We start from the raw sequence: 27,070 nt of genomic DNA, 5'->3' as shown, positions 1-27,070 counted from the left end.
ATATATGCGCCAGAATCGCCCATTTAAGGCGGAATAATTAGTTCCAGAACTGCATGTATTCAAAATAACCAAACGAATCTATATAGCGTCTATAATATTTAAGGTGGAATGGAAAATTCCAAAACTGCCAATATAAAAAAATAAATAAATAAATGTAAAAAAAAAAAAAGGCTGCATAAAACACGACTACTGAGTCCAGTTCTCTGTCCAGATCAGGCCTCAGCCGTGAGATTTCAGTCCTCACTGCCCCACTCCCGCAGCCAATGGACGGAGAGCTCCCAGCCCACGCCCTAATGGCCCTCCTCCGCCTCTGGAGCTGATAAATAGCAGTTACTCCCGAGACAGTGTGCAGCCTTGAAGCAAGTGACCCTCGGCCTGTATCACACCTCCTTATCTGCGGGAAAACACACCGTCCAGCAAAGTAAGTGCCGTCTTAACGTCTCTTAAAATGCTGCTGTTGAATGGAAGGCAGTTGCTGTGGCTTGAGTGCAAACATAAATATGTTAACGCATGGTATTTTGCAGTAATCACGTGTTCTGCAGGACTGATGTGAAACTTTTAGTGCGCTATTAATATGTGAAAATGTCAGAAAAGGCGTGCAAAAGGAAAGGAATTGTTGTCTAACTACCACCTATGCTACAGCAGGCATGCTTCAAACTTTTGCTTACACGTAGGCTGAGTGTTGAAACCTGATCCCCATGTGGTTCAGCCCCCTTTCTTAAAGGGGAGCTCTGTTTTTAAAAATGGTTGCATGCATTCAGGCTTCCAGAACTGACCAAAGTCGTTTAAAAACTAGTATTTATTTACAATGGTAGTGATGGTAACCAGAAGTCCCTATGTCTATAATGCGGATGTGTCCATATTTGTTCACTTTCAGTTCCTACTTTTAGCTGAAAATCTAATTCTAAAATTAGCAAAACTATGAACATACCTGACTCTACTTTGTCTTTAACTAATACTTCTGCTTATAACTCCTCCCAGTGACTTACCCCAGTTGGACATAAACTTTGCAAAATGGGTGGATTGCCACTTTAAATGGGAGATCAATGGTCAGAGGGAGGAGCAGGTTTATCAGCCTCCTTGACTGAAGTTCAACTGCTGGGTCAGACCAAATATTGGCCGAACAAGCAAAAGAACCGCTCTGCTGATTACAGAGATCCCAAATACCAACCGATACAAGCCTTAGCTGCATTATTCTCTTTAATTAATCCATCCATCCATCTATTCCTTTCTTTTCAGGATGACCCACCAGTACCCATCACTTTCTCCAGAGCAGAAGAAGGAGCTGGCCACTATTGCCCAGCGGATTGTGGCCCCTGGGAAGGGCATCCTGGCTGCAGATGAGTCCACAGGTGAGAACACAGGTTAATCATTATTTCTGATGGACGTGTTGTTCGACAAGTTTTTTTCCCCCCTTGTACTAAAAGGGCAAAATGCAGTGGCAGATGGTTGTAGCACAAATAACCTGCACTTTGGCTTTGACAAAGAACACTTTTTGCAATGGTTTCAAATGAGAGTCACTGTTTTAAGAGGTTTCCAGTCAGGTCGGCTTTATTTTGACTGTGATAATGATATGAAACTCTGAGGTCTGTTATTGTTATTAGATTTCTTAGTGATTTGTGTATCATTGGCTAATAGTAGTCTCAGCATTAAGCTGCTACACTAATGTTGGATAGAGGGAATTTAGATTGTTCAGAATCAGACTTAGAGTCAAGATTAGTTTATATTCATTAAAGCTGTGCTGAATGTATTGAATGATAATGAATAATAGCTTTTCAATTCTAGAATTTAGATTATTACACTGATATTTATTTCCTGAAATTCCCAATCCAGGCACCATGGCCAAGCGCCTGCAGAAGATCAACGTGGAAAACACAGAGGAGAACCGCCGCTACTTCCGTGACCTCCTGTTCTCCGTTGATCCCTCCATTTCTGACAGCATTGGAGGAGTCATTTTTTTCCATGAGACACTCTATCAGAAATCAGACAAAGGTGTCCTGTTCCCCAAAGTCATCAAGGACAAGGGCATTGTTGTGGGGATTAAGGTAATGTTGCTAAAGGAGGAAAATGTTAGTGTTGAGGGTATGTGCAGAATCAGTGTGTATTTGTCTTTACTGATGATACCTTCAAAGCTAAATATTTAGTCCCCCTCTCAAGCGTCTTATTTGCACACACGTCTAAGTGCACTTCAACAGCAGTTGATCAGTGGGTCAAAGTGCACTCTGTGTTATTGCATATGAAGTATTGCACAACCTCAAGTACATTACTCTTTGTTCTACTTCTGCAGCAGGTTGGACTGGTTTTTTAAGACACACGTTTCTGCTTTGTTTAGAAATGTACTTTTTATAAAAACTGCACTTGCATTAGAAACGACTATTCACTGAAGATCTTAAAGTGTAAAGTGTCCAGAAGTGTCCCATATCACCTCATAACCTCATAATGCTATGTGCTCTTGTGTCATCAGGTGGACAAAGGCACAGCAGGACTGAATGGAACAGATGGAGAGACAACCACACAAGGTAAATGTGAGAGAATAAGATTAAAGTGGTGATCCATAGATTTGTATTAAAGACTTTTTTATTACTTTATGTACTTCAGGTTTCTGGCTTCTAGAATAGACACCAATTAACTGGCATTTAGACAAAGTCTTTGTAAAATAAAATCAAAACTTCAGCACTCCTCCTGCCCTCCAGCTCTAGTTTCCTTAGTAACCATGATTATTCCTTTTCATTTCAGATTTGTTCTGTATATAATGACAGTACTGAATCTTAAACCCTGTGTTGATTCATAGTGAACTGTGGGGTGAGTGTGATCACGGCTGGTTTGAGTCTCTGTTTGTAATTAGCTTCTAACCTCTGTCCCTCAGGACTGGACGGTCTGTCCGAACGTTGTGCTCAGTATAAGAAGGACGGCTGTGACTTTGCTAAGTGGCGCTGTGTGCTGAAGATCTCAGACGGCTGCCCGTCCGCTCTCTCCATCGCTGAGAACGCCAACGTACTCGCGAGATACGCCAGCATCTGCCAACAGGTAATGAACAGAGCTCAACACGACTTCGCTCGGAGATCCTTGGACTTGAGCCTGAGTGGCTAAAGCACTGCTTTCTCTTGTTTCCTGTTTACACAGCAGTGGTCAGCATAAAATCACACACTAAGGTGATTAGTCTGTTGCCTGCTGTTGGGAAGTGATGCAGCAAAAATGGGCAAATGCAAAGTTTACATATCCGTTGTGAATTAATTAGTTACCACACGTCGTAATAAGCACAGTGTCTGACTGAATGAAGCATGTATGAAATTAATGTTATGAAAAGTTCATTGCTCACTCTCAGATGTTATAATATTAAGTGCTGATGTGTGACACTAGGAAGATGCATGTGGGAATGTGATGTGGGCTGATGAGATTCTTTTGTAGATATCTGTGTTCATACATAAACATTTCTTAAAAATTAGAAACACGGAATAGATCCATCTGGATTAGTATCACAGGGTAATGTTACATTTTTATTTGTAAAGGGTTATAAAAAATTTAAATGAATAAAACAGTAATTGTAGCACAGGTGACCTGAGTCTGGTCTTCATCCAATATCCTTTTGAAACATCAGCCTAAGCTACACATCTGCTTTAACTCTTATTTGTAATCTTTCTGTCTCTGAACTCAGAACATCTCCCTTTTGCATGATCTCTATCTTTAGAACGGCCTGGTGCCTATTGTTGAGCCTGAGATTCTTCCAGATGGAGATCATGACCTGCAGCGCTGCCAGTATGTGACGGAGAAGGTGAGCTGACAGAGATGTCCCTGTAAAAGGCTTAGTTAAAGAAAAAAAAAAGATTATTTAAAGCACCTGACGGGCTCTGATCTCGCTGCTTTGTTTGATCAGGTCCTCGCTGCTGTGTACAAGGCTCTGTCTGACCATCATGTTTATTTGGAGGGAACTTTGCTCAAGCCCAATATGGTCACTGCCGGACACTCCTGCCCCAAGAAGTACACCCCGCAAGAAGTTGCCATGGCAACTGTCAGCGCCCTCCGACGCACCGTACCCGCTGCTGTACCAGGTTACTGAAAGCCTTAATTCAATTCAGTTTCTTATCAAATACATTCATTTAAAAAAATTCATCTGTGGTTCATTTTGGCTTGAAATACCTAACTGCAGTTAGTCAGTTCAGTATTTTGACTCCAGCTCATGAATGCCAAAAAAACTTAATTATTCCTGTTAAGAATGTAAGCTAGGAATGGAAAGCTCAATTCACATTTATGGCTTTATTCATTCTTCATAACACATCACACACGTTGGTAGGTGGATTATTGGTGACTCAAAAGTCTCCGTAGGTGTGTGTCCCCCTCCAGGATGTGTTTCTGCCTTGTGCCCAGTGATTCTGGGTAGGCTCTGGACCCACCACCGCCCTGAACTGGATAAGGGTTACAGACAATGAATGAAGGACTGAATAAATAAAACAGAATGGTCCTTTTTTTTTTTTTTTTTTTTTTTTTTTTTTGTCCAATAATTCTCTCTCTCTCTCTCTCTCCTTAAATGAAGTTTAGGGCAATTTAAGAATTTAAGACAAAATGTGATGCTATTGTGATTTTGATATAATAACAGTTAATCTTTCAGCCCCATGTCTAACTGCTAGCTTCTTTACTTGGTCTGTTTCAGGCATCTGCTTCCTGTCAGGAGGTCAGAGTGAGGAGGAAGCTTCACTCAATCTAAACGCCATCAATCAAACTCCACTGCCCAAACCGTGGAAGCTGACCTTCTCGTACGGCAGAGCTCTCCAGGCCTCCGCCCTCGCTGCATGGAAGGGACAAGCAGCAAACCGGAAGGCTGCTCAGGACGCCTTTTTCACTCGCGCCAAGGTCAGTGGGGAGACTAGCTTCTGATTCTAAACAGTACAACTATGTAAACACCTGATAACAGTAATTTACGACGACTGCACTTTTAAACTGTGCTTTTCATAATGTGTTTACATCACAACTGATTTGAGTAATTAATAGAAAGCAAAACACACACAGGACCCATTATGGCCCTTACGAAAACAGCCAAATCAGTGATGAGCAAGGTTGGTTTACTTGAGACGGAGCTGGGTCTGTTGTGATTTGGGAGCTACATAGTGTTAAATCAACAAATTCAGCTGCTTTAGGCTTATAACGTTTTTATTTTCAAACAAAAACCAAAATGTAATTTTTGTGGTAGTATAGAAGAGAAAACACTTGCGAGTGTAATTATATTAAATTATAGGTTCCTGATTGTATCTAGAATGCAGTGGTGCTTGAAAGTCACGATTATGATTTGTTGTATTACTGTAAAAATATGAATTGGAACGTCATGAGATTTTCACACACATCTTAACCTAGATGAAGAGAACCTGATTAGACAAATGATACAAAACTATTATCAGGCCATTTATTTGTGATGTTTATAGTCATTTATGCTGAACTATCGCAAATCATAAACTTACTTGAGGATCTTTCAAGCAGCACTGCAAACAAATACTAAAATGGAAAGGAAAAAAGAAAAGCATCTGTTGTGTGGGATCTTTTGTCACTGGACACACACCAGTCTGGGGATGAGGGAAATCTTCCTGAGAAAAATAAACAATGGACACTGCAGCAGATTGAGACCCAGCACAGAAATAAAACTCATGTTTTCTCTCTCCACAGATTAACGGTCTGGCATCTAAAGGTGAGTACAACCCCACAGGCCAAGCTGACAAGGCTGCCACACAATCCCTGTTCACCGCCAGCTACGTCTACTAGACCAAACCTTCAGCCAAGAACACCATCTTTACTGGACCACACTCTAACACTGAGGAAGGAAAGTGACCAAAGCCCACTGAAGGCAACATGATGTGTGAACATTTGCATGAGTTTTAATCCACACTGCTTTGGACTAATAACCAATTGTACAAAATGTAAAATGCTTTTCCTGATTGAACTGGATTTCTTTAGTGACCTTGGCTTTCTATACACATTCCCTGGACTTGAGTCTTTTAAGTTTGAAATAAAGGAAAGGAAACTGCTCCAGGCTTCAACTTTAATTTTCTTCAAGTGTGAATCTAAAATATGATTGGTTTTAAGATGAAAACTCCCAGGTTGCAAGACCCTTCAGATGATCTTTGATGTTTATTCTTTGCTCCAGGAGTCTGTGGATATAAAGACCACAAACATCATGTTAGTATTCGAACATTACAATGAACTATTGCATTAATACACACAGACTGCTTCACTTCAGGATCTGTGATGCACTACTGTCCAAACACATCTTCTACCGCAGGATTTCCAATAGTACATTAATCTTGAACTAACACTGATACATTTACACACATTGTGTTCTGTCTACAGTACAGATCATCAACATTAACGTTAATCTGAAACATATTTTTTTATATATATTATCATACATGTGCTTTTGAGACTAAATACTGACCATATTTGAAAACTCTTGTTCTTTAATTTTTATGTAAATTAAAGGATTATCCACTATTATGATGCTAACATTTTAAAATAAGACTACACTTATAAAGATTTATAAATGGTTTAAACCTGTTCATTGAATGTGGATTGATTAGCTTGTAAACACATTAATGACCTTAAAGGTCATTAATAATTGTTTGTAACACAGAGCAACAGTGACCTCTTTTGTCTAACAGTGGACGTGTGAGAACTACTGAAAATGTTGAGATAATAAGCCGAGACTTTAGAATGTGAATTTGGTCATTTCACATGGTAAGGTACAGCACACTGTCATTGATGTATAAAAAGTCACTCTACTGGTGATTAATTCATTAAACGTGGTGATTAAATGGTTAACACCTATTAACAAATCTGTTCTGGAGCTGACAGGGTTAAGGTTGATTGATGGAGGAGACAGAGTGAGGTCACTTTCTATCTCTGTGTTATAAATGATTATTAGTGACTTTTAATGTGTTTACAAGCTAATCAATAACATTAATAAACTAACTGTAAAGCATATCTTTACCAGTGTAGTCTTATTCACTATTTCTCCTGAAGTGTAAGCAGTTCAGAGACACAAGGTTGGACAGGTTGGCATGAAGGTCAGAGACAAATCCAGAGGTAAAACCTTTTCTGAAGATCCACTTCATGATCCCTGGGACTAGAGTAAACTCTGGAGGTTCAGGCAGAAGGCTCCTTCGGACACCAAACGCCCCACGGCCACAGGCTTTACCCCCAGATGCAATCCCAATCACCACCAACTGTCCATCTGCCCCACGGGAGAGCAGAGGACCACATGAGTCCCACTGTAACACAAACACAGTGCCGGCTTCAGCACTGAGGCCTTGACTTCTGCACTTTTCTCCAGGATCAATTAAGTGTTATAAAGTTTCCCAAAACCCTCAGAATAATCAGTGTCTAAAAGCTAAACTATTATTTTCCTCTGTCTCTCTCTCTCTCTCTGATAGAGTAGTTGTCCCTCTATTACTCACATAAGAACCTAGGAAAATGACAAGTGTGTTGAGCTGCCTGACGATGCTGTAATAGACTCCTTGCTTGCGCCTCAGGAACCGGACTCACGGGACCCCCTGAGAAAAGAGAAACAGCTGGACCACCTCAAATGCCCGGCACAGTCACTCAGCTCACCTTAGACTATTTTACACAGTTCATACACTGCTTTATCTGCATTTATTTGTTGGTGAATAAGTCCTGTACACTGTACACCTCCTGTTGAGCAGTAAACCTGCATTTGTCAACAACAACAGGAACCAAGCCATACTTAGAATCCTTTTAACCCAACGTACTCTTTCTTTTCAGGCCCAATCCAGCAATGACACACGTGGTGTTTGGAGGGAAGATCTCACTGGGATGAGGCAGACGAATCAGCTGGGTCACATCATCTATGAATAGTAAAAAATGAGTAGCATTTTGACAGAGCTTATCGAGCTGTAACTGTGAGCGTTTGTTCATTTATTTATTCCTCACTGCTGAGGAAACCTCTGAACAACTGTTAAAGCTGGGAACCAGTGTCAGTGAGTCAGTTTTCTTTTAACTCACATGTAACAAAACCCCCATCTGCTACAGCGAGGTTCATTATGGTCCACCCTCCGGCTTCATCCAGCCTCATTTTTAGTTGGAAGCCTTCACTACCTCCATCCTTCTTTTATTTGTTTAGGCACAGCATCGGATTACTGTAAATGCATTGATTGGTGCATGTACAAGTGGTTTGGATATGATGATATTTGGGTCATGTGTATCTGCTCCAGTGCATCTTATTTCTAAGGGCTGTATAGCAACAACCGCGACCCTGAAATGGAGAAGCGGAGAAGAAAATGATGATGATGATGATGATGTATAGCAACATGGCACACAGTCTATCCCTCACCAGAAAGCCTATATACGGGTTAAATAAACTTGGACCGAGTTGTGTGAAATGAAACGGAATTCCCAGCTTTCACAACACATTGATTATAGTGAACATGTTGTGGAAGAACTTGCTGAATTCGATATCTCCCTGCAGCTCCAGCAGAGCGATGTCGTAGGTCATGGGAAGTGTGTGCTGGTACTGGTCATGGAGCTTTACACTCTTCACCTTAAAGCTCTGTTCCCCTCGGCCCATCGCCCTCTGCTTACGCTCTCCCACCACCGCCTCCACACCGTGTAGGAACTGTCTGCAGGAGACACAGCCAAGGGGTGGGTGACACGGGCAAAGTGTAATCACAGAACCTCAAGGCTTCATAATATTTAGTGTTTTACTCACTCAGTCACTGAGTCACCCAGTCACTCACTCAGACACTCACTCACTCACCCAGTCACTCAGTCAGTCACTCACTCAGGCACTCACTCAGACACTCACTCAGTCACTCACTCACTCAGACATTCACTCACTCAGACATTCACTCACTCAGTCACTCACTCACTCACTCGGACACTCACTCACTCACTCAGACACTCACTCTGTCACTCGCTCAGTCACTCACTCAGACACTCACTCAGACACTCGTTCAGTCATTCACTAACTCAGTCACTCACTCAATTACTCACTCAATCACTCACTCAGACACTCACTCAGACACTCACTTAGTCACTCACTCAGTCACTCACTCAGTCACTCACTCACTCAGACACTCAATCACTCACTCGGACACTCACTCACTCAGACACTCACTCACTCTGCCACTCACTCAGTCACTCACTCAGACACTCGTTCAGTCATTCACTAACTCAGTCACTCACTCAATCACTCACTCAGACACTCACTCACTCAGACACTCGTTCAGTCACTCACTCACTCAATCACTCACTCAGACACTCCCTCACTCACTCAGTCACTCAGTCAGTCACTCCCTTAGACACTCGCTCACTCAGACACTCACTCACTCAGTCACTCCCTTAGACACTCGCTCACTCAGACACTCACTTAGACACTCACTCACTCGGTCACTCACTCAGACACACTCACTCAGTCACTCACTCAGTCAGTCAATCACTCACTCAGTCATTCACTCAATCACTCACTCAGACACTCACTCACTCAGACACTCACTCACTCGGTCACTCACTCAGACACTCCCTCACTCACTCAGTCACTCAGTCAGTCACTCCCTTAGACACTCGCTCACTCAGACACTCACTCACTCAGTCACTCCCTTAGACACTCGGTCACTCAGACACTCACTCAGACACTCACTCACTCACTCACTCACTCGGTCACTCACACGGACACACTCACTCAGTCACTCAGTCAGTCAATCACTCACTCGGACACGCACTCACTCACTCACTCGGACACTCACTCACTCAGACACTCACTCTGTCACTCGCTCAGTCACTCACTCAGACACTCGTTCAGTCATTCGCTAACTCAGTCACTCACTCAATTACTCACTCAATCACTCACTCAGACACTCACTCGGTCACTCAGTCAGTCACTCACTCAGACACTCACTCAGACACTCGTTCAGTCATTCGCTAACTCAGTCACTCACTCAATTACTAACTCACTCACTCACTCACTCACTCACTCACTCAGACACTCACTCTGTCACTCGCTCAGTCACTCACTCAGACACTCGTTCAGTCATTCGCTAACTCAGTCACTCACTCAATTACTCACTGAATCACTCACTCAGTCACTCACTCAGACACTCACTCAGTCACTCACTCAGTCACTCACTCAATCATTCACTCAAACAGTCATTCACTCAATCACTCACTCAGACACTCACTCACTCGGTCACTCACTCAGACACTCGTTCAGTCACTCAATCACTCACTCAGACACTCACTCAATCACTCACTCAGACACTCACTCACTCAGTCACTCAGTCAGTCACTCCCTTAGACACTCGCTCACTCAGACACTCACTCACTCTGTCACTCAATCACTCACTCACTCAGACACTCACTCACTCGGTCACTCAGACACACTCACTCAGACACACTCACTCAGTCACTCACTCAGACACTTGCTCAGTCACTCACTCAGTCACTCACTCACACACTCACTCACTCACTCACCCAGTCACTCACTCACTCACTTGCATTTAAGAAACTGCTCCACAAGGTGCACTTTTCATCAACACTGTGTTGCCTTCTTTAATAACTACTATGTAATTCTCAGCATGTTATTGTACTTGTAAATGTGTTTTATTGTTGTCAGTGTGGTTGTGTTTGTGAGTGTTGTTTCACAGATTGTAATGGTGGTAGAGGAGACCATACTCTGAGGAGTTGGAGAAGCAGTGAGCAGCGGTCAGGAGCCAGTGGTCAGCGACGATGGCAGCTCCACAGAAGTGAGAGCCTCTGAACCTCAGAGACGCCTGAATAAAAATCCCCACATGCATCTTTAATGTCACAGTCCAGAAGAAATCTACACTGTAAAGTGTGTGAGCATTATCCAAAGTGGTACCTACCCACCACGGCTGAGTGCCTGGCCCTAGGGGGAAATCCTGAGTGGGTCCAGCTCTCCGCATCACCGGAGCATCAAGATGAGTGGCTGACGAACTGGAGACCTGCACAAAGGGTCGAGATGAACCCATCAGTGGAGAATCATCATGAGCGGCTAACGGTATGTGGTACATCGAAGAGTGTCCAGCTGTATTTATCCCCTGAGGATTGTCGTTAGCCGCTGACGTTTTGAGAGACAGATCCATTTAAAACAACAACTTGTCTCATTTACTCTCATTCACAGACAGGGGTTTCATCATATTACATGCTCTTACATCAAATCCAACACAACCAACGAGTCATTACCATAAGAAACTATCATTTTAGATTCTGCCTGAAGAGGAATTCCACCATTTTCAAAGCTTCTGCCAAATGCAGTGGTGGAGATGTAAACATGGTCATTCATTCATTCATTCATTCATTCATTCATTTTCACTCACACACTTACATCTATGGACACTTTGAGTCACCAATCCACCTACCAACATGGGTTTTTGGAGCTTGGGAGCTTCCTATCAGATGTCTGAAGAATCAAAACAAGCTGCATATTTCAGAGTTTGAACTTTGACAATATTCCTTTCATCTGAATCATATGATCATACCACTGTGCAGTAGAGATGTTAGAAATGTTCTTACCGTTGAGAAGAGCAGTGTCATCAGAGTGTGATGGGTCAATCAGACAGAGGAGGACTGCAACGGTCAGGAGAGATGAGCTGGCCATGCTGTGGACTAAAGAGCTGGAAGAGTGGGGTCACAGTAGTAAATAGGGGACGAGTGGTCAGTTAATTTCAACGCACCGCAGGGCTATATTTTACATTCTTTCTGTAGTACGTGTACTGAATATATTCATCAGCTTTTAGAATCAGATATTATTTTATATCAATTAAAAATTCTGCTTTATATTAAATTACTTTGGGATTTATAGTGTGTCAGTGGTTTGTAAAATCCCTGAAAGCCCTGTAAATTGTTCTGCTAGATTAAACATTAGAGTCATTTGCAAATCAATCAAAGAGAGATGAAAGGTACCCACCCAAATCCGACAAGAAGCTGATCCCGCTGTCCCCAGTCGTGCGGAGCGGATCTGTCCAGAAACCAGAAGAAACTCTGGGCTTTTATTCTCTTACTGACCATCAAAGGTAAGTAAGTTGCCTTTGTGAGTACACAGTGGATACCTTCAAAAGTAACTTCTCCATGTACAAGAACAGATGCATAAAAGACATTGTATTCACTACAGTGTCCTTCAAACGCAGCATCAGTGCAGTTCACCAGGACATCTAGTCCCATCTAGCAACTCCAGCCAGGTCTGTGAAAACACAAGAATTGTTTTCTCCAGTCCTGGGAATTGAACCGGCGATCCTATGGTCTTATTAACCCTGTACAATTCAAGATGGATATCCAGCAGCACTGCTGTGAATGGACAAAGTATGCGGAGCACCAGATGGACTACAGTGTGTAAATTCAGAACTACAAAGAGCAGCTGTATGGTCAGTGGAGCTGAGAGAATGGACAATGAACCATAGAACCATTGATCATGACAATGAAATAGAGGAGGATGTGTCTGAAGACGAAGAAGATCTTGAGCTAATCTGATTCTAATGATTCTGATATCGGGGCGGCACGGTGGTGCAGCAGGTAGTGTCGCAGTCACACAGCTCCAGGGACCTGGAGGTTGTGTGTTTGAGTCCCGCTCCGGGTGACTGTCTGTGTGGTGTGTTCTCCGTGTCTGCGTGGGTTTCCTCCAGGATACTGTCTGTGCGGAGTGTGGTGTGTTCTCCCTGTGTCCACGTGGGTTTCCTCCGGGCGACTGTCTGTGAGGATTGTGGTGTGTTCTCCCTGTGTCTGTGTGGGTTTCCTCCCGGTGACTGTCTGTGAAGAGTGTGGTGTGTTCTCCCTGTGTCTGTGTGGGTTTCTTCCGGGTGACTGTCTGTGAGGAGTGTGGTGTGTTCTCCCTGTGTCTGTGTGGGTTTCCTCCGGGTGACTGTCTGTGAGGAGTGTGGTGTGTTCTCCCTGTGTCTGTGTGGGTTTCTTCCGGGTGACTGTCTGTGAGGAGTGTGGTGTGTTCTCCCAGTGTCTGTGTGGGTTTCCTCCGGGTGACTGTTTGTATGAGTATATTTTTATGTGCCAAGATATGGATCGGCGCTCTGTCCTGGGTGAAACCCTAGTGCCCGATGCAGTCCTCCAGGTTGACGGGCGTTCCTGGTTGAGAGTACGCTGCGCGTTTGGCTTCCGCTTCTCGCCAGTGTGTGTGTGGATTGAATGTTGAGTGTTGATTGTAAAGCATCCTTGGGTTTCTAGAAAAGCACTAAATGAGTGTACTGTTAAATAAAACACATTTAGATGCATATTTGGGGCTCCTCATCCTGGCTGGGGTCTATAAGTCAAACGATGAATCGACAGCCAGTCTTTCAAAAGTAATAAAATGGTGAAAATTTTAAAAAGTTGTATTTTTTATGTAAAATGAGTGAATTATCCTAATTGAACCATTACGTTGAACCATTACCTGTTAGTGGTAAGGAACACTACTGCACTAAATATTGATAGAATAATTAGTAATGGAGTTAATAATGACATTCACACTGCTGGTTAGGATATTTTTGGTTTCAGACATCTTTTGGATAATTAAACATGCACCAGGTCAAATTGACCCACGAACATCATGGCTGTTCCTGAAAAACATAACAGGAGGATTAACGTTTTAGCTGATTGGTGTAACTTTATAATGTGCCAAGATAATGCTCTTGGAGCTGTGCAGAAAACTGCATTGTCATGTTCAGGGAGCAGGGTTTGAGGATTCAGTTTCATCATGTTGTATAAATATATATATAAAAATTAACTTAAACTATAATATACAGAAAAATACATATGCACTGAGACACACACACACACACAACTAAATAAGAGATACACCTTCCATTAGCTCTCACTTGTAAAACAGGGCAGTGTCACTAATGTGAAGCACTGAATACCGCCCCCTTGTGGACCATTTTTTTAGACGTGTGAGAAAAGTGTTTTCTAAGTATATTCAGTAGATCTACGCTTTTACTCGATTTTGTCAATAAATCTTTACACAAAATATATCTAGCCTTTCTTTTAAGCATCAAATATATCTACTATTTTATGAAATTGAGTGAATTTGTGCAAGTATTGACCTCTTTCTCCACTCCTCTCGCACACTGTCTGGAGAAAGTGAAGGCGCTTTAACGCAGACCATATGGAATTGCTTCACGCCACAGGAAATTAAATACAAAGATTGTGATATACAGGCAGTCTAGTTTTCACTGTAGGAAACGTAAAGAATTTTTAACTGAACGCACCTCAAAGTCAATCAGATAATCTAATCAATCGATCTATCAATGCAGACTTCAAAACAATCAATACCCTCCCTCTCGTATGATCATGATTCATGGATTCCAAATATCACTGATGGTTAGTAATGACCTGTATTTCAATACCAGTTACCAGAGACACACAGTGTGTAATCAAATAAAATTTTATTGGAGACTAGACATTAAGAACCCAACTACCCTAAGAATATACACATGCAGGAGCAGTTTCTAAGAAGCTTTTCCACACTTACAATAAAATAGCACATTTGGAAGCAACTTGCTAATACAAAGGAAAAATGGTGGTGTGCTTAAAAAAATAGGGTCTGGGAGCTCGTAGTCGACCCGTCTGTCACCTGCAGTTGCTCCTGTGAAATCTGAGAAAGTCTAGGAACTTGTAAATAGAAAATGTGTGCTTGAACAGCAATACAAAAAAAATATTTTCATTATCCTCCGAATCACACCTTTAAACTGTCGTAAGTGGCAATGAACGTTAAGACTATGTAGAATGACTAAATCAATCCATTGTTAAGACCTAACACAATATAGGAAGACAGCCTGTTCAGGGACATGGGAAGTGACCAATCCATAGTCGTGTTTAGTATGAAGACGTACAGAGTCCGACCATTTTAATGCACTGTGTCATAATATGAATCCGCCCCGAGATCCAGACCACACAGACTGCTTTGGTAAATTAATACATTTAATCTTTAATCCAACCAGAAAACACCTCCAATTTGGGTTTGAAATCAAAGACATCCATGTTTTAGTGTGGGAACATAAAGACTTCTCTAGAAAGTCACCACTGAGACGTGATGGTCACAATGCAATCCTGCTACGGTTGACTTTGGTCATGATGAGACACTGCTTTCCTCAGTGATGGTGAACACAGTCATGTAAAATGTAACTTTAACCCTTCGCTACAGCTACCTACAGATCGCGATGTCGTTCTAACACCTAGGTACGCCAACCGAGAATTACGTGAGAAGTATTGCAAATAATGCTACTGTACGTTCTAACAGGTAACTGCACGGAGCTAATCTGCCAGGATCAATTCAGTTAAGGTGGCAACAGATTTCACAGGTGCTCAAGCGAGGCATTGGAAATGTATCCCTATTGTGACCCAATCACGATTTGCCTAAAAAGAGTCGCAAAATGGCTGCCCTTGATCAAAAAAAACAATGAATTGTAAGGCTTTTGAAACACAATAAAAAGGCAAAGCTCTCATATGCTATATTGAGCAATGTCCTTTTTTGTCTCCATCACACAACTGTAAAGAATCAAGTAAGGAAATGTCAAAATAGCAACCTTTTTTTTTCCTGTTTTCTCTTTTTTTTCTTTTGAAAGGACACACTTTTCTATTGTCACCATTCAGTTGCACAGTAAAACCTCCAACTGACTCTAAACCTTTCTTTCACTGAAGGCCAGTTGAGGGCACGTCAACAACTGAATGCAGTCTTGTGGAGCTGGGGAACGAAGGCTTTCAGACCAGAGGAGTCACGCCCATTCGTCCAGCCCAGAGCGGTGAACCGAGATCCAGCCTCTGGAGGTCTCATCACATGATGTAGACCTTCTCAGCCTGGGAGAAGCTGAAGACTTCTTTGGTTCTGGGACACACCACCTTGTCGTCCTGGCGAATAGACAAGAGAGACTGCGGAAGGAAGTGAGACAAACATTTGGATAAGCTGTGTGTTTAATGATTGCTCATAAAACAACGGAAAGAAAGAGAAACATGTTCGGCGCTCACGTTGTAGCCATAAACGTAGCCGTTAGGCAGCATCATGGGCGGGTTGTTCTCGTTCATGACCTCTCCAGAGATTTTGCACACTAGACGGGAGTTCGCACAGTGGGCCATGGGCAGAGGCTGAGCCAGTTTGTTCAGAGACTTGCTGCATACGGGGCAATCTGGGTTCTTTGAGGTTCCGTCCTCTTTGTAACATTGACTGTGAGCCGCGAGTTAAGGATTCAGTAGACACTGCCGTAAGCAGGGACAAATGATTTGGGATAAACATCTACTGCCTATTTTTGTGTGATTGAAATTTAAATAGCTATTCTTTCTGTACAGTCACCTGCAGGCCTTTTATATTGCCCAAAAAAACAGCTTATCAATTAATCTTTGCTGGAAATATGAACGCTGATATCAACACATTTTTTGTTTGTTTCATAAATTTGGCCTAATTATCTGAACCTGACCAAACCACATCCAAATGAACCTCATCTGAACCTCAGCAGATATGAAGAGCACAATAAGTATAATTTCTGAAGAAAAAACGCACTGTAAGAACCCAAATCTGAACCTGCCCCAGGCCTGACAGATCTGAAGCACCTCTGCGGTGCGCCTCAAATTCAACAGTGACAGAGGTTAAGGAGACTAATTTGGAAGGATACGGGGTTTTGATGGCAGACAGCCCTGCTTGTAGAGTGATGGTGAAAACAGAGTTGTTCCCCAGCTGGTGCAATCTATAGTTGTCGTATCTGAACTGTTGGATTAGCATTTTCCAGCGACCTGGATCCAGAAGGTCCTGTAAGAAATAAAAAGCTTACTCAAATATGACTCATTCTTTCCCTCTGAAAACCTTGTTTATTTTTGTCAGTTCCATATAAACGTCACTAGTCTATAACAGCAATCTTACCTTGTATGGGGAAATGTGAGTGTCTGAAGGGAAGGCTAGCATTCCCATCACCTGTCGTACCTCGTCCAGCTGTCCTCCTTCAGCCTGGCTAAAGTGCTTCCGTGCATGTCTGCAGCAGATAGAGGTTACTTTCTTAAGTCCTCTCTGATAAAACAGCCGTTCAGTAACACAAACTATCTGGACAAGTTTAAATATGGACATCAACATTATAACGACCAAAAGGAGATCCGATTTATTTGTAATTTTTAGGCTATTTGGATTCTTATTTCATGTGACTGTACCTTACTGCATCCATGCGTTTGTTCTGTCGAATGAGCTCGATAAACTCCTGAATCCTCAAACTGAACTCCAAACAGCTCTGAAAAATTAACACATTTTATGAGTTTAAATGATCTTCAGTGAAATGGTCCTTTCAGACTACAATATAGAAGCATAATGTACATAAACATCATAAGCTTAAACATTAAAGCTCGCTGTATAAAAAAAGGAAACCTGTTAACCCCTTATTTCTACATTCACCTTTACCTTCATTTTTCGCAGACGAGACTTATTGTCATGGCACCAGGCCAAACAGGTGGCTGTTTCTTGTCTTTCTAGTGATTCTTCCACTTCTTTTGCAGTAAGGAACATCTCAATGTTTACCAAGTCCTGGTGGAACAACGCAAGTATGTTAATAAACAGCCTGGGGAAAAAACACAGCAACAACAATAAACCTGAATAAAAACCACACCGTATGAAATATAAACCTGAATAAAAACCACAGAGTATCAAATATAAACCTGAATAAAAACCACAGAGTATGAAATATAAACCTGAATAAAAACCACAGAGTATGAAATATAAACCTGAATAAAAACCACAGAGTATCAAATATAAACCTGAATAAAAACCACAGAGTATCAAATATAAACCTGAATAAAAACCACAGAGTATCAAATATAAACCTGAATAAAAACCACAGAGTATCAAATATAAACCTGAATAAAAACCACAGAGTATCAAAATGTAAACCTGAATAAAAACCACAGAGTATGAAATATAAACCTGAATAAAAACCACACCGTATGAAATATAAACCTGAATAAAAACCACAGTATCAAAATATAAACCTGAATAAAAACCACAGAGTATCAAAATATAAACCTGAATAAAAACCACAGAGTATCAAAATATAAACCTGAATAAAAACCACAGAGTATCAAAATATAAACCTGAATAAAAACCACAGAGTATCAAAATATAAACCTGAATAAAAACCACAGTATCCAATATAAACCTGAATAAAAACCACACCGTCTGAAATATAAACCTGAATAAAAACCACAGAGTATCAAATATAAACCTGAATAAAAACCACAGAGTATCAAATATAAACCTGAATAAAAACCACAGAGTATCAAAATGTAAACCTGAATAAAAACCACAGAGTATCAAAATATAAACCTGAATAAAAACCACACCGTATGAAATATAAACCTGAATAAAAACCACACCGTATGAAATATAAACCTGAATAAAAACCACACCGTATGAAATATAAACCTGAATAAAAACCACACCGTATGAAATATAAACCTGAATAAAAACCACACCGTATGAAATATAAACCTGAATAAAAACCACACCGTATGAAATATAAACCTGAATAAAAACCACAGTATCAAAATATAAACCTGAATAAAAACCACAGAGTATCAAAATATAAACCTGAATAAAAACCACAGAGTATCAAAATATAAACCTGAATAAAAACCACAGAGTATCAAAATATAAACCTGAATAAAAACCACAGTATCCAATATAAACCTGAATAAAAACCACACCGTATGAAATATAAACCTGAATAAAAACCACAGAGTATCAAATATAAACCTGAATAAAAACCACACCGTCTGAAATATAAACCTGAATAATAACCACAGAGTATCAAATATAAACCTGAATAAAAACCACACCGTATGAAATATAAACCTGAATAAAAACCACACCGTATGAAATATAAACCTGAAGAAAAACCACAGAGTATCAAATATAAACCTGAATAAAAACCACAGAGTATCAAATATAAACCTGAATAAAAACCACACCGTATGAAATATAAACCTGAATAAAAACCACACCGTATGAAATATAAACCTGAATAAAAACCACACCGTATGAAATATAAACCTGAATAAAAACCACACCGTATGAAATATAAACCTGAATAAAAACCACAGAGTATCAAATATAAACCTGAATAAAAACCAGGGTATCAAATATAAACCTGAATAAAAACCACAGAGTATCAAATATAAACCTGAATAAAAACCACAGGGTATCAAATATAAACCTGAATAAAAACCACACAGTATCAAATATAAACCTGAATGAAAAACACAGAGTATGAAATATAAACCTGAATAAAAACCACAGAGTATCAAATATAAACCTGAATAAAAACCACAGAGTATCAAATATAAACCTGAATAAAAACCACACCGTCTGAAATATAAACCTGAATAAAAACCACACCGTATGAAATATAAACCTGAATAAAAACCACAGAGTATCAAATATAAACCTGAATAAAAACCACAGAGTATCAAAATGTAAACCTGAATAAAAACCACAGAGTATCAAAATATAAACCTGAATAAAAACCACAGAGTATGAAATATAAACCTGAATAAAAACCACAGAGTATGAAATATAAACCTGAATAAAAACCACACCGTATGAAATATAAACCTGAATAAAAACCACACCGTATGAAATATAAACCTGAATAAAAACCACAGTATCAAAATATAAACCTGAATAAAAACCACAGAGTATCAAAATATAAACCTGAATAAAAACCACAGAGTATCAAAATATAAACCTGAATAAAAACCACAGAGTATCAAAATATAAACCTGAATAAAAACCACAGAGTATCAAAATATAAACCTGAATAAAAACCACAGTATCCAATATAAACCTGAATAAAAACCACACCGTATGAAATATAAACCTGAATAAAAACCACAGAGTATCAAAATATAAACCTGAATAAAAACCACAGTATCCAATATAAACCTGAATAAAAACCACACCGTATGAAATATAAACCTGAATAATAACCACAGAGTATCAAATATAAACCTGAATAAAAACCACACCGTCTGAAATATAAACCTGAATAATAACCACAGAGTATCAAATATAAACCTGAATAAAAACCACACCGTATGAAATATAAACCTGAATAAAAACCACACCGTATGAAATATAAACCTGAATAAAAACCACAGAGTATCAAATATAAACCTGAATAAAAACCAGGGTATCAAATATAAACCTGAATAAAAACCACAGAGTATCAAATATAAACCTGAATAAAAACCACAGGGTATCAAATATAAACCTGAATAAAAACCACAGAGTATCAAATATAAACCTGAATAAAAACCACACCGTATGAAATATAAACCTGAATAAAAACCACACCGTATGAAATATAAACCTGAATAAAAACCACACCGTATGAAATATAAACCTGAATAAAAACCACAGAGTATCAAATATAAACCTGAATAAAAACCAGGGTATCAAATATAAACCTGAATAAAAACCACAGAGTATCAAATATAAACCTGAATAAAAACCACAGGGTATCAAATATAAACCTGAATAAAAACCACACAGTATCAAATATAAACCTGAATAAAAACCACAGAGTATCAAATATAAACCTGAATAAAAACCACACCGTCTGAAATATAAACCTGAATAAAAACCACACCGTATGAAATATAAACCTGAATAAAAACCACAGAGTATCAAATATAAACCTGAATAAAAACCACAGAGTATCAAATATAAACCTGAATAAAAACCACACCGTATGAAATATAAACCTGAATAAAAACCACACCGTATGAAATATAAACCTGAATAAAAACCACACCGTATGAAATATAAACCTGAATAAAAACCACACAGTATGAAATATAAACCTGAATAAAAACCACACCATATGAAATATAAAGCTGAATAAAAACCACAGAGTATCAAATATAAACCTGAATAAAAACCACAGAGTATCAAATATAAACCTGAATAAAAACCAAAAAGTATCAAATATAAACCTGAATAAAAACCACAGAGTATCAAATATAATCCTGAATAAAAACCACAGAGTATCAAATATAAACCTGAATAAAAACCACAGGGTATCAAATATAAACCTGAATAAAAACCACACAGTATCCAATATGAACCTGAATAAAAACCACACAGTATCAAATATAAACCTGAATAAATCATTTGTTGCCCTCTAGTGTAATATTGTAATTTTTCAAAGTCAAAGTTTATGTTCTTTAATCTGTTCTTATACCATCTTCACTTCACTGCCTTCAGGGGTCAACAGGGCCTTTGCCTGATGTCGAAACACTTCACATTCTCACCACAAAAAAAGCACAAGTGGCCACTTGCCTTTTAACAAACCACCGGATCAGCAGCATTTTCAAACCTCCACAAATATTCACTGTTATATAACATACACAAACATTAATAACCACTACTTTTCACCCTAACTTGAGATCCAGAGCCTGTTTGGACACAGCTGACCATAAGAAATTAAACTTGGAACATAATAAAGACAAAACTTCTATCTAGAACTGAAATAATTTATTCATAGGTACAATACTAAAGTTTATAAGGTGGCCACAGGTGGCCAGAGTGCAAACATTTATATCAGCCTGACCTACACACACACACACACACACACACACACACACACACACACACACACACACACACACACACACACACACACACACACACACACACACACACACACGTCCTGGGTGTCCAGCACTAAGCACAGTGCGAACGGGGTATAATCTGTCTCAGAGACTCATTGTAATCAGATCTCTCAAACTACCTTCAAAAGGAGCTTCATGACACATCAGGCCATTTCTCATCTGTACTGTGAGCAGAAATGTGTCCTTGACAGCAACAAAATATCATTCATATCAACCACATCATTGCCCTAGTTTCTCTCAGTGTCTCCACTCCTGTTCATTCAGAAGTCGCCTAGCAGATCGAAACGTTCCTAACAGCCCCCACACTGGCCCCTGAGCGAGGATTCATCAGGCATTTGTATCTAAAAACCGAGGGGTGATTTTCCATCTGCAGAACTTATATAATAACAGGATCAAAGTTGACGTTCAAATGAATTACCCAAGACAAATGTTAAAAACAAAAGTGAACAGGGCCTGAGAGTAACCCCACCTCGATGCCACTCTGTCTGGCGAGCTTGACCGCGGTGTTGTAGTAGCCGCAGCGCAGTAAATGCTCCACCATCATGCGATCCATGCGCTTCCTCTTCCACACGCTGACATTAGCTGGCTGGTCGCTGCTGTGTTCTTTAAGATGCTCAATGCGTCTTTTACACAGCTTTGCGCTCTCGTCTTCTGCCTGGATGGATTCTGCCGCCTTAAAAGGATCACAGTCTGTTAGAACCATATGCAGACTACATTGATAATATCCTGAGGGTGAAATGGTGTGGCCTTTTGGGCTTCTAAAAATACATTTGCCCCAGAATATATACAATATGAAATGTTTACCTTCCTTTTGAGTGCGCTGAGCTTTTCCACCACTCCGTCAAGGAGCGAAACCACAGAATCCACCACAGGGAAGGAGCTGCTGAGCGTCTTCTCCAGCTCAGCCACCACCATCGTCACGTGACTGGTCTCCCGGTCTATGTTCTTCTGAGCTGCGCGGAAGCGCTTGTTTAAAGTCTCATACGGAACCTGGAGTGAGCAGGAAACACATAAATGCAATTAATAGATGTGCAATAGACAGTTGGAGTCTTAAATAGTATGAACAGTGTTAAAATTTCATGATGAATGGACCAAGAGAAAGGGCTCAGAATAACAGGGACAAAAATAACTTTCTATTTTCTGCCATTCACAGCTGTTGCTTCTGTAAAATTACGGTTCTGTGGATAAGACTTTGTCCCAAAATCTTATAATTATATAAAGTCACAGAACAACGAAGCTCTATTTTTACAGAAGGAGGAATAAATGTTGGTAGTTTTCCATGTAAATCAAGGTATTTTAAGCCATCCTCGACCACGTCTAGTGGCGTGTTCATCATTTGCAACTGACGAACATACAGTACGCACTAGTGGTGACACATTTAAAAGACTCACACAGTATAAGATGACAAATATCTTTGCTCATGTTTCACAAAATGAATCACATGTCGTCTGTGGAAGTCTCCACAGTGCCTTATATTTACTACATTTCATTTAGTCAGGATTAACTAGGATCTCCTTTTAACAAAATATGCAGTTATACTGTTTTCACTGTAACAAAATGCATCATGAAAACAACTGAATAGCATCATATTGTCCATCTGTAGATCAGGGTGATTAAGTTAGTGAATGCTGTCAGAATCATTATCAGTCCATCAGTAAATCCAATGACACCTGACTCTCGAAACTGCAACACAACAAACACACACACTATACACATGTGACCTTTTTTGTTCTTGCTCTCACACCTGACAGCAAGCCCACATCATTTATATTCTGACTGCGTCCTAGAAACGACACTCAGGCAAATACCTGCAGATTTAACCCAAATGAAAGACAAAGCCCGAGCTCGTCTGATCGTAACGGGGAGATACGATGTTTTAACATCACTCAAGACCGCATCCCCAAGAAAAGACCAAAGTCTGAATCTGTGACGCAGAGAACAAAGGTGGCACACCAGCCATCAAACCGTTAGACTCCCATCACGCCCAGACACGGACAACTTCACATGTCGTGCGCACGATTTGAGTCTGATCTGAGTCGTTTATTCTCTTTAGATTTACATTTTAATCCTCGTATCATCAACACATACCCCTGTCCGTTTGTGTCGAGGCTCCAGAGCATGAGCATTCCTCTAGATTTGGCTACAACAAGCTGAAGTTAGCTCCTTATCCGAATTTGCCGTTCCACCTTAAATGGTGTAGGAGTTAACGTTACACTCCGGCGCCTGAGGCTGAAGTGATCGGTACCTCCCGTCCCACCTTAAAAGATGGGCAGCCGTTACCTCCCAGCACCTGATGAAGTTAACGATCCCGTTCCACCTTAAATATTACAGCTGACGGAATGTAGCTGCTGCACCATTTAAGGTGGAAAGGAGAATTCCAAAAAGCAGCCTCGTCTGCTCTCTCCTTAAATGTCAGCTTAGCCTATGTTGTCCCGTGGTCGTCACAATAAAATCAGTGTTTATTTAAATCACAATAAAGCTATATTTTAAATATACATCTTATTTACGTAAGGTGTTTGTTGGACTGAAACTGTCCGGCTGAGCTAACGGCACAATGTGGGTGTGTCCCAAATCGCTCCCTAATTCCGTACTTCCCAAGTAGTGCACTTCATAGGTCAGAAGTGTGAACGGTATAAAATGTCAGAGATCATTTGGTGAATATAATGACCTTATAGACATCATGTATAAAAGCTTTTATTGTTGTTCGTTTTTTGGTCACCACAGTACAGAAAACAATAATGGTGTTCATACAGAAATCTTCATATTCAAGAGCAAGAGTTGCAATTTTAATTCTACATTTTCAAGGACAATCTCATGTGTTTTTAAATGAAAACATGTAGCTTCTAGAGTTAGACCAGTCAGAGGCAGTGAGCATCAACAAAAACCACGACTGAAAAAAAACCCAAAACCTGACACAGAGTGCTGAGAGTTAACGCCAGATCATTTCAGTTTTCATATCCACAAAACAGCCTTGTTTATTATTTTATAAAAATAATTGTCATTTAAATCTGAATCACAATTATAATGCTGGTCTTAAAAATCACAATTCATTATGTTTCCCAAATTGTCCAGTCCTACTTCATAGTGCACTACCTAGGGAGCACAGAGCTATTTGAGATAAAAGCCCTATAATCTTAGATAAGGCCATGTGAGCCACCAAGTAGAATCTAACCAAAAAGATATGTAATTTACAAAAGAGCAGCATCAACTATGTAAATAAGACATACATGTTAAATGTGCAGCTATATGTAAAGAACTAAAGCAGGACAGTATTGACCACAGTGTAAATAGATAACATTACTGAGTCCAACTGACTGATATCCACCAGAAGCCCAGACCTCACAGCTACAGCAGATAAAATAAACAGGCAGCTACTACAGTAAACACCAGCTGTGTGCATGGTGTGTGTTGCACAAAGCAGGATTTCCCAGTTTATCCGGAAAATTTGAGCCTAATTTCAAGTCTATCCAATAGAAAAAGAGCTAAGGGACATTCCTCTCCACACTTATCTAGCAAAATGGAGAGTTGTTTTTTTGTGGAATACCCCTGGAGCTGGTTAAATAAATAACAAATTTAAAAGGTATTTAACAGGCATTAACAGCAAATCGGTTTAATAAGTCATAGAAAATATTATAAAGAATGTATAATATTAACTTGCAGAAAAAAAAACTGATTAGAAACACAGAATGTCCCTCTTGGTTCCTGGTGGATTTGTGATGTGTTTTGTGTTAGTGTTTTTTCAGGGGCTAAATAATCTAGTCTCTAATAGTAAACTTCATATAAATTCATATGTAAAACCGTAAAGGTTTAATCTGAAAGGTTCTAATAGTTTTATAGTGCTATAAACAACCAGCCCCTTTAAATATAAATAGCATGAATAACTTTGGTAGTGTTATGTATGTAGTCGAGTTAAATATTTATTTCTATTGTTATTCAAGATATGATAATCATTTTTTTTTTTTTGTAATATAATGTGTCATTTCTACATAATATTAATTGTATAATAATTATATTAGTAATATTATAGTATTTATTCATTGCATAATTAAATTTAAATCACTTTTAAACATACGCCAGTTTTTTTGTTTTTTTTTAAATACAATTATCGTTATGTTTTCCTGCTCTTGGTAATGTTTTGAATGATAAATGAATGATAACGATGTATGTATCATGGCATTAAGCAAACCATGAGGTTGAGCATGAATAAAAAGCAAGTGAAGCTGGGCCGGGCCCAAACTAACCATCGTTTCTGTGAAGCTGCTGTTAATCCACAGCTGCGCAACAGCTGATTAATCACAAACAAAACCCCGAGAGAGCCTTTGTCGCTGGAACTCGCCGTTCCACCTTAAGTGCAGCTGTAGCTAACGTTACCTGGCGTGTCATTTAAGGTGGAATGACCTCTCTGTGTCTCTACCTGTGTTTGTCTCTGTCACTCTGTCTGTCTCTGTTTGACAGGTGCTCTCTTTTTCTGTCTGACTTTCTGACAGGTTCTGTCTCTCTCATTGTCTGTCTGTCTGTTTCTCTCTCTCTCTCTCTGTTTTTCTCAGTCTCTCGCTCTGTGTTTGTCTGTCTCTCTCTCTCTCTTTCTCTCTGTCTGTCTGTCTGTCTGTCTCTGTTGTTTACTCGGACTCCACTGATCCCCGAGCCGTTGTCATCTCTGTAAACCTGTCAAAACCTCGTATCTCCAGGCTGTACCCCCAACCCGAACGGACCCCCTTCCCCTGTGGTGTGTTATGAAACGGAGAGGGCGTTATACACACCTTCAGAGTCGGGTATTCCTGCACTTTCAGCGCCATGGAGAGCTGCGCCGCCGTCTCCTGCACCGCCATCTTCCTCTGGGGCGAAGGGCCCGAGCTTCTGTTCCTCACTCGCCCTCAACGCGAGCCTCAGCTCAGTGCGGCGCTCTACTGACCCCTGCAGACAACGGCGGTACCGCAAGAATGATTGGATGAACGAATGAAAGTCCTTTAAACAAAAATATGGTACTTTAAATGTAACGTCTACGATTCCGAGGAACTGTAATTATCTCTGGATTGTTTATGTTCAGAATCTCCGCGTCTTTTAAGGTGGTACGGTAGGTGTGAGGGGAAAATCAATTGTTGTTTGAATGTGGCTTTTGAGGTTTAACTTTGTAAGTCTTTTATACACTGTTTGAATTTCTACAGAAATGACTTTGCAACTCAAGATATTTAGTTTTGTAGCACTTTCGCTCTGTAACCCTCATCCTAAGCCTTTACTTTCATGCAGTTATCTAGCAGTCTTCCAAAAAGTGGTTTCCTATGTAAATAAAAATAAGTCAAGATTACCCACTTATGGAGCTGAAAAAAAGAAATATACTCATCGCTTTTCAAGATTTTCAACATCAGGGGGTCTGTTTGCAGTTTCCCTGCCCTGAGATGAGAGAGAATAAGCCTTGCATGTCTGACCGAGCCAC

At 40.1% G+C, this 27,070-nt stretch overlaps 3 protein-coding genes across 4 annotated transcripts; 1 reads left to right on the top strand and 2 right to left on the bottom strand.

Moving 5' to 3' along the window:
- The first annotated feature begins 264 nt into the window (after nt 1-264).
- Nucleotides 265-6,011, top strand: aldob (aldolase b, fructose-bisphosphate). The gene is made up of 9 exons (XM_066648697.1): nt 265-421; nt 1,240-1,352; nt 1,834-2,045; nt 2,465-2,519; nt 2,867-3,027; nt 3,689-3,772; nt 3,875-4,049; nt 4,649-4,848; nt 5,653-6,011. Exons 2-9 carry the CDS (start codon nt 1,241-1,243, stop codon nt 5,746-5,748), a joined length of 1,095 nt encoding a protein of 364 aa, XP_066504794.1. The 5' UTR covers nt 265-421; nt 1,240; the 3' UTR covers nt 5,749-6,011.
- A 4,612-nt stretch (nt 6,012-10,623) lies between these two features.
- Nucleotides 10,624-11,969, bottom strand: LOC136673296 (serine protease 27-like). The gene is made up of 4 exons (XM_066648698.1): nt 11,921-11,969; nt 11,527-11,627; nt 10,857-10,955; nt 10,624-10,763 (listed from the first exon to the last, which is right to left on the bottom strand). The coding sequence occupies exons 2-4, from the start codon at nt 11,545-11,547 to the stop codon at nt 10,632-10,634; spliced, it is 252 nt and encodes an 83-aa protein (XP_066504795.1). The 5' UTR covers nt 11,548-11,627; nt 11,921-11,969; the 3' UTR covers nt 10,624-10,631.
- A 2,416-nt stretch (nt 11,970-14,385) lies between these two features.
- maea (macrophage erythroblast attacher, E3 ubiquitin ligase) lies at nt 14,386-26,553 on the bottom strand. 2 transcript variants are annotated; one of them, XM_066649872.1, is made up of 9 exons: nt 26,397-26,553; nt 22,441-22,626; nt 22,106-22,309; nt 17,372-17,494; nt 17,128-17,204; nt 16,847-16,955; nt 16,602-16,735; nt 15,961-16,156; nt 14,386-15,864 (listed from the first exon to the last, which is right to left on the bottom strand). In XM_066649872.1, the coding sequence occupies exons 1-9, from the start codon at nt 26,463-26,465 to the stop codon at nt 15,769-15,771; spliced, it is 1,194 nt and encodes a 397-aa protein (XP_066505969.1). In that variant the 5' UTR covers nt 26,466-26,553; the 3' UTR covers nt 14,386-15,768. The 2 variants fall into 2 exon arrangements, with proteins under 2 accessions (XP_066505969.1, XP_066505970.1); XM_066649873.1 differs by lacking the exon at nt 26,397-26,553 and adding an exon at nt 23,725-24,088.
- Between the last annotated feature and the right edge of the window lie 517 nt (nt 26,554-27,070).

The sequence above is a fragment of the Hoplias malabaricus genome, chromosome 17 (genome assembly GCF_029633855.1).
Source record: "Hoplias malabaricus isolate fHopMal1 chromosome 17, fHopMal1.hap1, whole genome shotgun sequence".
NCBI classification, from domain to species: domain Eukaryota; kingdom Metazoa; phylum Chordata; class Actinopteri; order Characiformes; family Erythrinidae; genus Hoplias; species Hoplias malabaricus.
Note: the sequence above shows the minus strand (reverse complement) of the source record. Positions and strands in the feature narration are given on the sequence as shown.